The sequence below is a fragment of the Lithobates pipiens genome, unplaced genomic scaffold (assembly GCF_037356315.1).
Source record: "Lithobates pipiens isolate NorthernLeopardFrog02 unplaced genomic scaffold, aLitPip1_a1.2 Scaffold_27, whole genome shotgun sequence".
In the NCBI taxonomy this organism is placed as follows: Eukaryota; Metazoa; Chordata; class Amphibia; order Anura; family Ranidae; genus Lithobates; species Lithobates pipiens.
The window spans coordinates 87,925,857-87,939,842 of NW_027507788.1; the positions used below are offsets into that span (position 1 = coordinate 87,925,857).

General features: G+C 38.6%; 1 protein-coding gene across 1 annotated transcript in view; it reads right to left on the bottom strand.

Annotated features, from left to right (window-relative positions):
* Positions 1 to 2,140: 2,140 nt before the first annotated feature.
* PRR12 (proline rich 12) overlaps positions 2,141 to 13,986 on the bottom strand; it is a 156,952-nt gene continuing 145,106 nt past the window's right edge. Inside the window, exons 12-14 of the mRNA XM_077457187.1 lie at positions 11,755 to 11,883; positions 10,830 to 10,925; positions 2,141 to 4,357 (exon numbers count right to left, since the gene is read on the bottom strand). Of these exons, the coding sequence (XP_077313313.1) occupies positions 4,217 to 4,357; positions 10,830 to 10,925; positions 11,755 to 11,883 (366 nt within the window). The 3' untranslated portion in view covers positions 2,141 to 4,216. The remainder of the gene's footprint in view (positions 4,358 to 10,829; positions 10,926 to 11,754; positions 11,884 to 13,986) is intronic.

Here is a 13,986-nt window from a genome sequence, read left to right on the forward strand (position 1 = left end):
GAAATGTGTTTCTTCCATACCATTAAGACAAAAAGGTTACAATATTTGTGATCCTGACAATTCTTCCATTATTGTTGAACCCTATCTGTATACAAGGCAAACGTATCTAAAATCTCTTGTTTTTTTTTGTTTTTTTTTACTGAATTCAAAAAGGGGATTAAAAAAAAAACTGAATTTCCTATCCTCATGCCAACCACATCACAATTTTAGGGAGATAGATCCAACATCTGTCCCAGTTAAACATTCTGGCACAAAACAAAGCCACAAGTTACAAACCATTTGAGCAAATAAATACATTTGTATTGTTGACTCTACAGTGCCAACTTTTTAAAAACAGGACAATAATCAAAAATATAATGGCAAAGGTATTAAAGCCATTGGCAGTCTAAAAAATTGGCTATTACTTATATTTAATTAAAAACAGCAACAAAATCCTTGAATAGATTTTATAACAATTTGTCTTCTAATGCTTTAACAATTCCTTTTAAAAAAACAAAACAAAACATTGAAATGCTAATTTGTTATTTGTAAGACTTTGTTTTGATCAAGTACAGAAGAGTTCAAAAACTGCTTTATGGGCGAAACACCCCCCCCCCCCCCCCCCCACCAGAACACTCCAGTCAGCGCTCTCAGCCGTTGGCTGAAACCGCTAATCGGGAGATGGTCAGCAAACCTTTTCCGGTAATGACCCTTAGACAGAAGCCAGCCGAACAACCGTTGGACTGGCTGCCATACACGTGACTGTTGGACAGTTTCTTTTGAACCGGCCAATGCCGTCCAGCATTTGGCCCAGGTGTACCAAGATTGGTGCATAAATTTCCTGAAATCTCAATGTCGGTTTATTACGGTCATTGAGCCTAAAACAAGCAATAGGAACACCACCATAATAATTGTAGGGTCTAATATATTTGGTTAATAATAATTAAGGTGAGAGAAGATTTTACAGCCAACACATTTCAGGAGATGAATCATCAGGGCTTAGAATTCCATTTGCCACCAAAAACCTGGCAGGACACTAGGAACTTCAGATATTCTTTTTTTTTTCTGTGCTTTGGCAGTCAAATTATACAAAGTGTTTTTTGCAGTACTGGCTACTAAAGAACAGTAAGAAAACAGAATACTTCTCTCCTGGACTCAACTGAACTTAAGAGTCCTGCAATTTTTTGCACACAACATTCTAAGCCCTGATAAAGGATGGATTGTTTCAAACTCCAAAGTGCCTTGAATGTAATATCTAGTATTTTTGACTCCACTGTTGATAGTGTGGTGCTCCTGTTACAGTTCTAAACTTTTTGTCTCCCAGGGTCCCCTGGTGTATAAGAGTTGCCTAGCCAGAGCCATCGTGCTCCATGAAGCAAGCCCTGTCTTATTGGACTAAAATAGCTAAAGACCCAGTGCCTCACATCCCTTCCCATCTGTACTGAAACCTAAAAGAAATATTTCTTCCACCAGCCAAAGTGGTAGTTATTTGAAAAATAAAATATATAATAACTTACAGTTTATGATCTGTTAGAAGCTCTGAACCATATGTGCACCCCTCCTTTCATTTGCAAATATAAAAGGTTAACAAGGGTCAATTAAAAAAAGATTCCATATTCCAGGTGAAGAAACACAAATAATTTTTTTTTGTTTTGCAGTCAATAAATTGCAGATTTAAACTTTTTGTGTTGCACACCTAGATCCTTTTTAAGGCAGTCTGACATGATTAATTAGCACCAAAATCCTTGTTCAAAAATAAAAAAAATGTGTCCCTTAATGAATGGACTGGTATCTTCAATGAATTAAAATTATAACAAATGTTACATTATGTATGGTAAAGGAAACCCAACAATTCAAGAACCAATTACAGAGCCAGTTTAAAAAACAAAAAACAAATACAAAAGATAGTTTGTCAAAAGTAATTTAGCCTTACTCAGATGCTGGCAACATTAGGTTTTTATAAACAAACTACCTTGGTGACAACAGTTAAAAAGACAGCTGGATTTAAGCTAAGAATTTGTACTTTTTTTTTTCTTTTTTTTTTTAAAACAAAATTTTCCAATGCATTTTTCCAATGATATAACTTAAAACAAAATAACGGTGAAACAAAAATTGTAAATGTGAAAAGGATAGAAGAGGTTGTTGCTTAAGAATACCCATATTTTTTTCTGTTTTTCTCTCTGTTCTAAGTTTATTTTTTTCTGAGCAAAATACTAATCCGAGTTCAGTTAAACTGAACGCTTCACATCTAGGCAACATCATCATTATCAATTAGATATAGTCAAATACAATATTGTACATAGATTTTTCTCCTATACAATATTTACAGCAAATTTAGAAAAAAAAAAAAAGAAAAAAAATGTAGAAAAAAATACCACACACGCAAACGGTTTATCTCCCCGATAATGTCATCCCTCAAACATACTGGGAAAATATGATTTAAAATTGTCATCCAAGAACAAAAACAAAAAGGGCCACAACTGCCATGTAGTAATGATTAAATAAAAGTTAGAACCATGACTTAAAAAAAAAATAATATTTTTCCACTCCTCTAAATTAAAGTAGCAGTATATCTCCACGCCATCAGCAACTACCTTAAAAAAATGCACACACTTTTTAAAATTCTACAATATTAAAGAAAATATCCAAATTTTTGACTCATAGCTATATTTCATAGTGCTGAAATGACTGGAGAGGACTTTACAAAGTGACAGAGGAGGTAAAATTACTTATTCAGCTCAATGCCAATGGAATTGTTAGCAAATGTTTTGCAGTGCGTGACAACAGCAAAACTCTGTTTCGAACAATACACTTTTTACAGGCTTCCAGTAGCACAGAGGGTGAATTAAGCCTCAAAAGAAAGCTTCTTCCCAGATTAAAAGAAAAAAAAAATATATATATATAAAAAGTTGATAACACCATTTTTATGTTAAGGGATGCAACAGAATATATATATCGAATTAACCCCACAACATTAAAAATACTGAATGTAAGTACAATTAGATGACTGAAAATAGGGAATAAAATAAGGAACATGTCTCTTGATATTGGATTAACAAAGCTTTATTACTCTGTTGGCAAGAGGCTACAAAGCTTTAGCTCTTCACCCTAGATAAAATGAATCCGCAGAGGTCTAATACAACAGAACACAGATATGGTACCATTTTGAAGATTTTTTTTTTCCAATTTAATGAACATCTTTGGAGAGAATAGCTGTAAAAGATTTTTTTTTTTTTTTTTTTTTTACTACCCTGTTCATAATTCCTGAAATGTAAAACTGCACAAATGCTATTCTTGCTGCGTGCACTGCCAATGGCCGTCAAGTATTTAGGTCAAGCAAAACACGCATGTTTTCCTCAGAGGCATCCTTACTTACTCATAACTTTCTGTCCAAAAAATAAAAATTTGTGGGGTGACCAAAATGTCACTTTTATAATAAAATTCAACGATGCTAGCAGCCAGGTTAAAATATGTAAAAACATAAAACATTTTTTTAAAAAAAAGCAAAAAACTATAGAGTTGTGAAGTAAGGTTAAATCATTTTTGGTGCATGACCAATCTAAAATTGGCAGTGAACAGTGAGCATCTCTTTGTGACAATTTATGTTTATTTTTTTGTGGCGAGTTACCGTTACAGAAAAGATTTGTTAATCCAAAATCGAAAATGCCCGCCACCCCAAACAGGGAATCTGGCTCTTTCACACGCACAACACATACACGCATGCTTCCCAATAAATAACAAGGGACAGAATGTTGGGGCTGCTTGCTCCTGTCAGAATATGTCAGTCACTGGAAGCAGATCTGAACAGAAGACAGAGCCAGAAATCCTCTGTACAGTATGATGGGGACGGAACAAGGAGCAAATGAGGAGAAACAAAAAATGTAAAATTAAAACGATGCACAGTTAGCAAATCCTCCTCCAGCTAAAGAAGGACAAAGAACAAAGGAAGAAGACAGAAGTCTAGAGAAAGAGAGAACCACCTTAATTCAAACAGGTGTCACTGTTCAGAAGCCTGAGGCCTAAAGTCAAGTTGAGGCCTGCAGAACTTACTTCATCCATTCCCCTTTATAGCTCGTTGCCTTGGCAACAAAAGTTAAGTCCAGGACAGAACACATTTCCTCTTCTGCATGGCATGTCTCTCTCTCTCGTTACTGGAGTCACTTGTTTTTTATTTTGTGATTTAATTCCCCCTTAACAGGTTTTTGTTTGTCAACTTTTATAGCAGTCATGTGTTCAGTCACGCGCACTTGTTCTGTGCTTGCGTGATTAGGTCAATGAAGGAGTCGAAGAGTTTTTCGAGCCAAGGCTGGTTCCTCATGCACTGCTGAACAACCTCTTCTTGCCCCAAATCATCATTCTGCTCTTCTATTGCGTTGGTCTGTATAAGGGGAAGACAATTGTTATCAGATGAACTCTCACTCACTGATGCCTATCAATTTATTCTTGACAGTCAAGATTCAAATACAAGAAAGACATAATCCAAAACATACATACATATACACATATATATATATATATATATATATATGAAAACGGCCTCAAAAAGACCTATAAAGCAATTTGGATACAAATTGTGTTAAAAATCCATAAGATGAATCTAACTGTCCTACAATAAAAAATGAATCTAAACTTGAAATCACAGAAAGGTAAAAGTTATATATAAAAAAAAAAAATTTACATACAGGTTTAGACCTTCTCCCACAATATTAACCACTTGCTGCCCGCGCTAAAGACAGCTACAGCGTGGGCTCAAATTGCCGGGAGGGCATACATGGATAAATGAGAAGACATACATCTTCCCATTTGCATGCCTCCCGCATGCTCTGTGACCACCGAGTCCGTGAGACTCGGCTGATCATGAATCGGGTAAAAGGCCAATCACAGCAGGCCCTTTACCACGTGATCAGCTGTCCACGCTTGCCCGCATGAGCTGATAATCAGTGCCACCTATCAGTGCGCCTCATGGGTGCCCATCAGTGTAGCCCAACGATGCCCATCAGTGCAGCCTTATCAGCACACATCAGTAAAGAAGAAAAATTACCTGTTTGCAAAAATGTTAACACAAAATATGAAAAACTGTTTTTCTTTTTAAATTTTTCAGCCTTTTTTTTGTTTGTTTAGCAAAAAAAAAAAAACACAGTGGTGATGAATACTACCAAAAGAAAGCTCTATTTGTGTGAAAAAAAATAATAAAAATGTATATATACAGCATTGCATAACCGAGCAATTGTCATTCAATATTAGCCCTGAAAATTGGCCTGGGCAGGAAGTGCCCAGCAAGCAAGTGGTTAAAAAAGCATTTTACTAGCTGAAATGAATTGATCTTCAAATAAGAGAACTTTCACAGACTGTTAGAAAACAAAAACTAGAACCCAGCTTAAAAAAATATCCCTATAACCATTTAATAATATAATATAATTAATAAATAGATCTATATATACACACACTTTTCACAGCTGAGGTTGTTATTGCAGTAATTAAAAAAAAATCCATATCCAACTATTACAAATGTGCTAGAAAAAGGGCCAATATAGTACCATATCCGTAAATATTTGACACTTAAAAAAATATACATGTGCAGATTTTAAATGGTACCAATGAAGACAACAGTTCTAATACATTAAGTATTTATTATTAACATAGTTTAAAAATTAGTACACCGATACTTGTCCTAATATACACATTTTAGGTTCAGTATTGGTCTACTAATAATAATATATATTTATTTTTTTCAAATTCTTCATTTGTATAGAAGAATAAAGTATCCATCAAAATACAATATAACAAAAGCACCAAAGACGTCCTGTCACATCAAACATAGTTACAAGCCATGTAAGTACAATCCGAAGCAGAGTTGCTCAGAAGCAAATTAATATAACATCACTAACACTCAGGTGAGCATCTTACTTCACAAGATCAGGTGGCAACCATGTACATTCTATTTGCATGGTATGAGCGGATATTTTACATTTTTAGACAGAGGAAAGTTAGATCATAGAGGCACCCAAGAGGGTGCCGAAGCAAAAAGTGACGAAGAAAGGAAGGAGCGAGAAGAAAAGGAAAAAGAGGAGGGGAAAAAAGGAATGGGGGGGGGGGAAGGGTGGTAGGGGGAGCTAGGGTGGTGGAACACATGGATGTAGGAATGACAGGAGGACCTCAGTCCCCAGAGCAACTCTCTAGGAGGGACTTCCCTTCATCTGAGTATAGGAACATGTTCCAGTATGCCCATGTTTTCGTATATCATTCTCTCTTATTTTGGGCAATAAAGTACCAAATCTTCCAAGGTGTTGACACTCCTAACCTTATTGAGCCACATGGCGATGGAAGGGGAATTGGAGAGTGACACAAGCTTTGGCCACATTATTTAGGTGACAAAGGATTGATTTTTTTGTACGTCTGGATTGGTATTTGTGAGCAGTGGAGCAGGAAGATGGCAGGATCCTGCGGGATAGTGAAGTCTTTAAATTCTTGGGAGAGCCTCTGTAGCTCTGACCAGTATTGGAGCTTTGAGCAGGACCAGAAGACATGGAAAAAGTTTCCCATTTCATCTCCAGCACTGTTTTGACGCCTCTGGGAAGCACTTACTCAAAACTGATGGGGTGAGATACCATTATGTCAATATTTTATAGTTGGATTCCTGTGTGCTTGAAGAGATGGAAGATTTCAGGGACAGGTGGATGATGTTTTGACGCTGGGCGGGTGTGAAGGTCCTATTGAGATCTCTTTCCAATTTACTGAGACTTGTCAGGATGAAATCATGTGGAGGTGAGATGAGCAAGGCGTAAATCTTAGAGAGAGTACAGGGGAGGGGGTCCTTGACTTCAGAGTAAGATTCAAACAGAGTCCGTTGACTCAGAGAATGGGTCCGGGAGTCTAGGGTTCGGAAGAACTGCTGAAGTGCTTGCCAGAAAGGTAGTTCAAACTGACCATCTGGTTGCTTCAATATAGAGATTATGGGCCAGGCATTGGCTATTAAATGGGAGATTTGAAAGCAGTCCCACTCCCCAAGTTTCCAAAACAGGCCACTCTCTCCCCCCAGGGGGAACTGGGGTTTCCCAATATGGGAAACAGCAGGGAGTGGGCGAAGCATGCTATATGTCAATTCAGAGAATAGGTCCTATAGTTGGATGTGACTTGAGGGAAGCAGGCAAGGAAGCATAGCATAGCATAGCATATTCAGGGAAATAGTGCTAAACTGCTGTTCTTTATATGTCCATAGCTTAAGATCTTTGTGTCTACATCAGTCTATTACCCTACCAAGATGGGCCACTTAGTAAAATTTGAGTCTGGGCCGGCTACCCCTCCATGGATATTAGGTAGCTACAGAAGGTGTCTACTGATCCATATGACCTTGGTAAAGAAAGTATTTATTTGGCGAAAGAAGGCCAAAGGGATGGAGATAGATAAGGTCTGAAAGAGGTACAGGAATTTTGGCAAGATGCATTTTGATCTGACTGCGGCTAACCAGGAATGCAATCCTCGATTCCATTTGTCTAAAAGGGAACGCACTTCCCTGAGCAAGGGTGGAAAGTTAATCTTAAACGTATCAGCTAGATTTGGGGGAATGTGGGTGCCCAAGTACTTCAAAACCGAAGATGTCCATTTAAAGTTGAGCTGAAGGATATGACCTAAAGGGGAGGGCAGGGCAACTCCCATCACCTCTGATTTGGAATAGTTAATTTTCATATTTGATAATGCTCCGTAATGATCGAATTCTTTCAGAAGATTCGGCAGAGAGATGTGTGGATTGGTCAAGGAGAAGAGAACATCGACCCAGTAAGCGGAGACTTTATGGGAGAGAGTGTTCTGTCTAACCCTGCTCAGGAATAGCTCCAAGAAGGTGAAAAGCAGGGGTGAGAGAGGGCATCCCTGACGGGTGCCATTAAAAATGGGGAACGGCTCTGAAAACACCCCATTTGCTTTCGCCACGGTCCGTGGTGAGGAGTAGATGCTAGCTATCCAGTGGAGCATCTGCTCCCCAAAACCCATGTATTACAGGACCGCAAACATAAGGACCCAATTCATCCTATCAAAGGCCTTCTCCGCATCTGTATTAAAGAATACCCAAAGCCTGTTTAATTGGCAAAGTGAACCAAATTGAGCACTTTAACCGTGTTGTTCCTTGCTTTGCGGGAAGGAATGAAGCCCACTTACCAATTGGGGTAGCAAAGATTGAAGCCATGAGAGTAAAGAGCTTCAGGTCTACATTGAGCAGAGATATCAGCCGGTAGCTGCCACATACAGAAGGATCCTTCCCTTTTTTCGGGATGACAGATACATGTGCCAATAGTGATTCCAGTGGGAATGAAGTAGCCTGCCCCAGGCCATTAAACACTTACCATATGTGGACCTAGCAGGGTTAGAAGGGTCTTGTAGTACTGTATAGTAAACCCGTCTGGGGTCAGGTGCTTTTCAATGTTTGGCTGACTTCACTGCCCTGCTTAGTAATTCAAAGGTGATGGGGATTTCCAGCTCTCCCTGAATCGGGGACGGGAGGCAAGATAAGTGTGCTGAAGAAAGGTAACCTTCTATGGAAGAAAAGGGAGGAGGGGTTGGAAGGTTGTATAGTGAGGAATAAAATTCCCCAAAACATATGGGCAATGTCTTTGGGTAAGTAGAGTTTTTGTTCATCTGTACCCTTAATACATGGGATATAGGAGGCCTTATGTTGGTATCTGGGAGCCCGGGCTAGCCATTTGCCACACTTATCCTTCGATTCATACCCTAGCTTCTTGCAGGATTGGAGTTCTGCTTTTGCTTTGTAATGAAGGTCTGAGACCTGCTGGAGAAGGTGTTCGATCCCTACAGAAGAGGCTGGTGATCTTTTATGCTGCTGCTACTTAAAGATCTGGATGTCAGCTAACAGTTTTGTCAGTTGTGCTTCTCTTGCTTTCTTGACTCGTGATCCGTGATCCGTGTTTAATCAAGGTTCCCCGTATGACCACTTTGTGGATTTCCCACACTATATATGGGTCATGCTCAGGGATGGCATTTGTCCAAAAGTAAGCTGTGAGCTCCTGGACCACATCAGTCAGAACCTCTGGGATCTGTAACAGACTCTCATTCAGGTGCCATTGCCAATCCGCGGAGGCGGTAGAGTTAGACCGGGAGAGATGCAGCATAACCAGTGCATGGTCAGACCAGGTTATGTGTCCAATAGAAACGTCTAGGATGAGAGATAGTAGTTGATCTGAGAATATAACTGATGCGGTGTAGAGAAGAAAGAGTAATCATGCTCTCCAGCTTGTAAGATGCGCCAGGCATCCACAAGCTGCAGATTGTGAAGTTTCTGCTGTGTACATTTCCTGTATCTGATGAGAACAGCAGAAGTACCAGAGGAGGTATCTATACAAGGGTCGAGAGGAACATTGAAATCACCTCCGAGGATTAGTTTACCTTCTGCAAACTCCACCAGCTTTGTCAGGGTTTTACATAGAAATGAGTCTTGGTGAGTATTCGGAGCGTAAATGGTAACCACTTTGATGCCTCCAATATGGCCTTTAAGAAAAAGATACCGGCCCTCTGGTCTACTAATTTTTAATCATGTTAATAATAAATATATAGATGCTTTATAATTGCTGTCTCCAGTGGTAGCTTTAAAATCCGCACAAGGGAAAAATATTTTATCTTTATTTTTGCACAATTACAAACATACACTATAATTCATATGCAATTTAAAAGAGTATTATATGATACCATTTCTAATACAAATAGAATACTATGTTAAAGAAAATACCTAAAATACTATTGGTATTGGCAAACTGGTCTACTGTAACTAGTGAAACATATCAGCATAGCTGAAATTGCCTTCCTGAGTACTTAATATTAATTTGTTAAAATAACATTTTTACTACATTCTTTCATGTTTTTGTGACTAATCAGCAGGGCTTTTTTTCAACTGGAACTTGGTTTCACCACCTCTGGCTCAGGCCCTCTGCTCCCTGCTCACCACTGTCACTTGTAAACACAGAAGTTCAGCTTCTGTGTTTACAAGTGACAGCTTGGCTCCCACAGATCTGATCTCCTGAGAGCCACCAATATTTAAGATCCCTCCAGTGGGGAATGGTGGAGATTGACATCAGGATTTATTTTCACATTACTTGTGGTCTGTTTTAATCATATAATTTTTATGTTTATATATACATGATTGAATAGCGCGACCTTTATCTATTTTATATTTACTCACTGTGTACATGTCTCACAAGGTTTGCTGCTTACACTTTTAATTCAGAATATTTCTTAACGCATTTTTTTTCACATTTTTTATTTTATCGATTTTACTTTAAATTTTTACTGACTTATTACTACTTCCTAGGTATAGCATTCTGTAGAGAAAAAAATGCATGACAAACGTCACACACTCTACCAGCAGACACTACAAGAGGCCTTGATGACACATAATGCACATACATTTTCCACTGTTGTCACCATCAGGAAACCTGCAAATGCCAAGCAGCAGTAGCTGTAGCACACACTTGTAGACAGGAAGTGGCTGCAACTGAGTTGCAGGAGATCATCTGAACAGAGATGCAAAAAAAGGTGAAAACAACTGGACATTGTTTATGATAAACAATGCTTTAGCAAACTAAATGTCACTTACTTAGGGTATACATTTACTTTAGTAGGTGTCATGTTTAAGAAGTGCACTTGGTCTTTTTATGCAATACCGTTTTAACACACTAAAATATCAAAATTCCAAGTATTTATGACTTTTTGGTATGAAATGAAAATTTAAATAACCCCCCCTCCAAAGATTATTTTCTATTAATAAAATAATTTCATTAAATCTTTAAAGTAAAGTATCGCAGTCATGTAAGCTGGGTGGGTTCAAAGACGAATCACCTACTTACCTCTTGCTTGCAACGTAGGAAGGTGTGATACTTGTAGTGATGCAAGGAATGGTACAAGGAGTAATAAAGTGACTTCTCAGCATCCACCTTGAATTCCTAGAGGAAAAACAGAACCAAAAACCATGAAAACTGTGGAGGGGTAAATAAGTAAAGATGAAACAGAAATTTTTTTTGTCTGTTTAATTTTGGTTGGTACAGGGGTCTCAAATCGTTAGCAGTCTACCATTTCCTACAGCTTATGCCGCGTACAAACAACCGGACTTTGTGGGACTAGGTCCGACGGACTTTCGGCGGAGTTCTGACGGACTTTGCGAATGAACGGACTTGGCCACACACAATCACACCAAAGTCCGACAGATTCGAACGCGATGACGTACGACTGGACTAGAATAAGGAAGTTCATAGCCAGTAGCCAATAGCTGCCCTAGTGTCGGTTTTTGTCCGTTGGACTAGCATACACACGAACAGATTTCTCGGTCCGGCGGAGTTCTGGTGTTCTATTTCTAAAGTTCGCTGGATTTTGGGCAAGCAAAGGTCTGATGGAGCCCACACACAATCGAATTGTCAGACGGACTCGTTCCATCGGACCTTTGCTGTCAAAATGTCCGGTCGTGTGTACGTGGCATTAGAAGTTATCTTAAAAAATGTACTGGCTTAGAATTGTATCTGGCAAGTTAGAGTGGCTAGGGGACCATTCGAAGAAATGCACCAGGAATGTCCAAATAGTAGGAAACCCTGAGACAAACTTTAAAAATGTTGGTGGAAATATGTCTTAACTGGTCTGGAGGGGCCATATCTTTGGTTTGATCGGCCGAATAAGCCTGCCGTTACAATAACTTATTAGGAAAACTGAAATGGATGGATACATGGCAGGAAACAAGAGTACTCTCCCACAATCACAAGAACGGTTCATATTTCTCCCTACCTGTGGTTTGGCTACATTCTTTTTTAGCTTGTTGAGTGTTTTCCGATTGTAAGGCTCTCCGCCAGGTTTCATCCTCACAGTAGACGCCCCCGATTCAGTAATTAGCTGTGGAAATGTGTGAAGCGCCTCCTACAGGTAATGAAAAAATAAGAATGAAAATATATTTCCAAGCATGAAGAAAATTAGTTAAACCCCAAGCACTCCATTAAAAAAAGAAAAGAAAATCCAATAAATGTAGTTTTGTATCCATTTAAATAACATTGATATCCGCAGACACCTACCTAAAAGTGATGGCAACTGTTTCTAGCTTCCCAACTCAAGAGTCATAGATCAAGATCAACTGAAACATGCATGAGCATTTTTAAGTGTTTGCTACATATCCTGACAGCATTATCTACCTATCTGTCCTGGGAACATCTTGAGAGGCAACACATTTTTTTTCCCCTTCTGACCTTCCCCTACACTAGTCCCTCAAACTGCTCAGCTATTATCCCCCTGCTGTCTGTTCCCCAAGCCCCCCAAGACCCTATCCCTCATATGATAATTCAGGGTGTACATAACCCATACATACTTGTTTTTCTGCTGAATTTTAAACCAGATTTGACTGGGAAAGTTTCCCTCATTTCCCAGTATGACAAATACATTTTTTATATTACGGTGAATCATTTATACAGAGTCTTACTCAAGTGGTAACCCAAGAATGTATGTTCAGACCTGTTGACCTTCTCTCAACAACTGATAACTCAATAACTGGAAATTGTCACGCTCTATATATGTGTATTATCTGTATACCTGTGGTGATGATCTTGTGAAAACTTAAATTATGAATATTACAAAAAAATTTAAATGATTGATGTACTCAACTGGTATAAGTTCTGCTATATATATATATATATATATATATATATATATATATATATATATATATATATATATATATATATATATATATATATATATATATATATATATATTGATATCAGCTTCCTGTAATCCCCTGTACAGTGCACATGTGCTGACAGTAAACGTACTGACAGGAGGAGACAGCAGAAGGATGATTTCTTTCTTCCTGTGCTGCTTCACTGTCCAATCAGCAACCTGATGGGTAGGGCGGTCTGATCCAACATTCTATCTTGACCAAGATGTATTAATGCTGCAATGGCATCTGAACATCTGACTGTGATAATCAGCCAAAAAAGTCTGAATCGCAAAACAGGCTGTGCACAAATTCTTTGCAAGGTTAAACCATTCCTATGTATGTACTTCCAACTGTGCATTTAGGTGCTTGCCTGGAGTTGGGCTATAAACCAAAGACAACATATAAAACCTGTACATGAATTCACCAGACAAAATAGCTTCCACTAGGCATTAAGCGAGGAAGACAGCCATAACAAGCCCCAGTATAACCACAGTCAAGGCTGTGATTCATAGTTGACTAACAAAAACAGTCCTGACATTCCAAGACAACAGTGTAAGCTTTACTTTTAGGCAAAGCTCACAGATGTCTGCTTGTTTTTTTTTTTTCTGCGCTGGAGGAACCCATGTCATTAGTCAGGTAGAGCTACGTCTTTTTGTCCACACCTGACCATCTGAGGAGGTCAAGAAATTCAAATTGTATCGGTTTACAAAATATGTGGAACACTAAAAATGACCACATGTTCCCAAAGTAAAGGGTTGTTTTCAAAAACTAAAATCTGCTTCTGTGATGAATATGTCCATTCCCACTATTAGAAACGTAAAAATGTTGTCACTGATAATACTGACCCAGTGTAAATGAGCTTTGTTCACAGCCATCAATTACGTTAGGAAGTGTAAAGACAAGCTATGTTAGAGGGAACATCTAGAAATGTTTGTTGCCTAAACACTACCCTGAAACTGGTTAATGGAGCCTTAGAGGTGCCAGATTTTAAAAAAGTCAGTATTGAAAACAGCCAAGCTTGGCGTTTTGAATGCTTTTAAGCGCAAAAGGATGGATTTGGGGTCTTATAGACCCCAGATCCTGCAAAAGAAAAAAATACCTGACAAGTTGCGCCAGCAAATTTAAACAGTGTTTAAAGAGGAAGTAAACCCTTCCAAACAACTTGGACCTATAGGTAAGCCTAGATTAAGGGTTACCTGTAGGTCCAAGCAATATCTCCTAAACCTATATGGTTTAGGAGATATTTGGCCGAAAATGGGCACCGCTGTCTACGGCGCATGCGCCGTAGACAGCGGCGCGCAGGCGCACTAAAT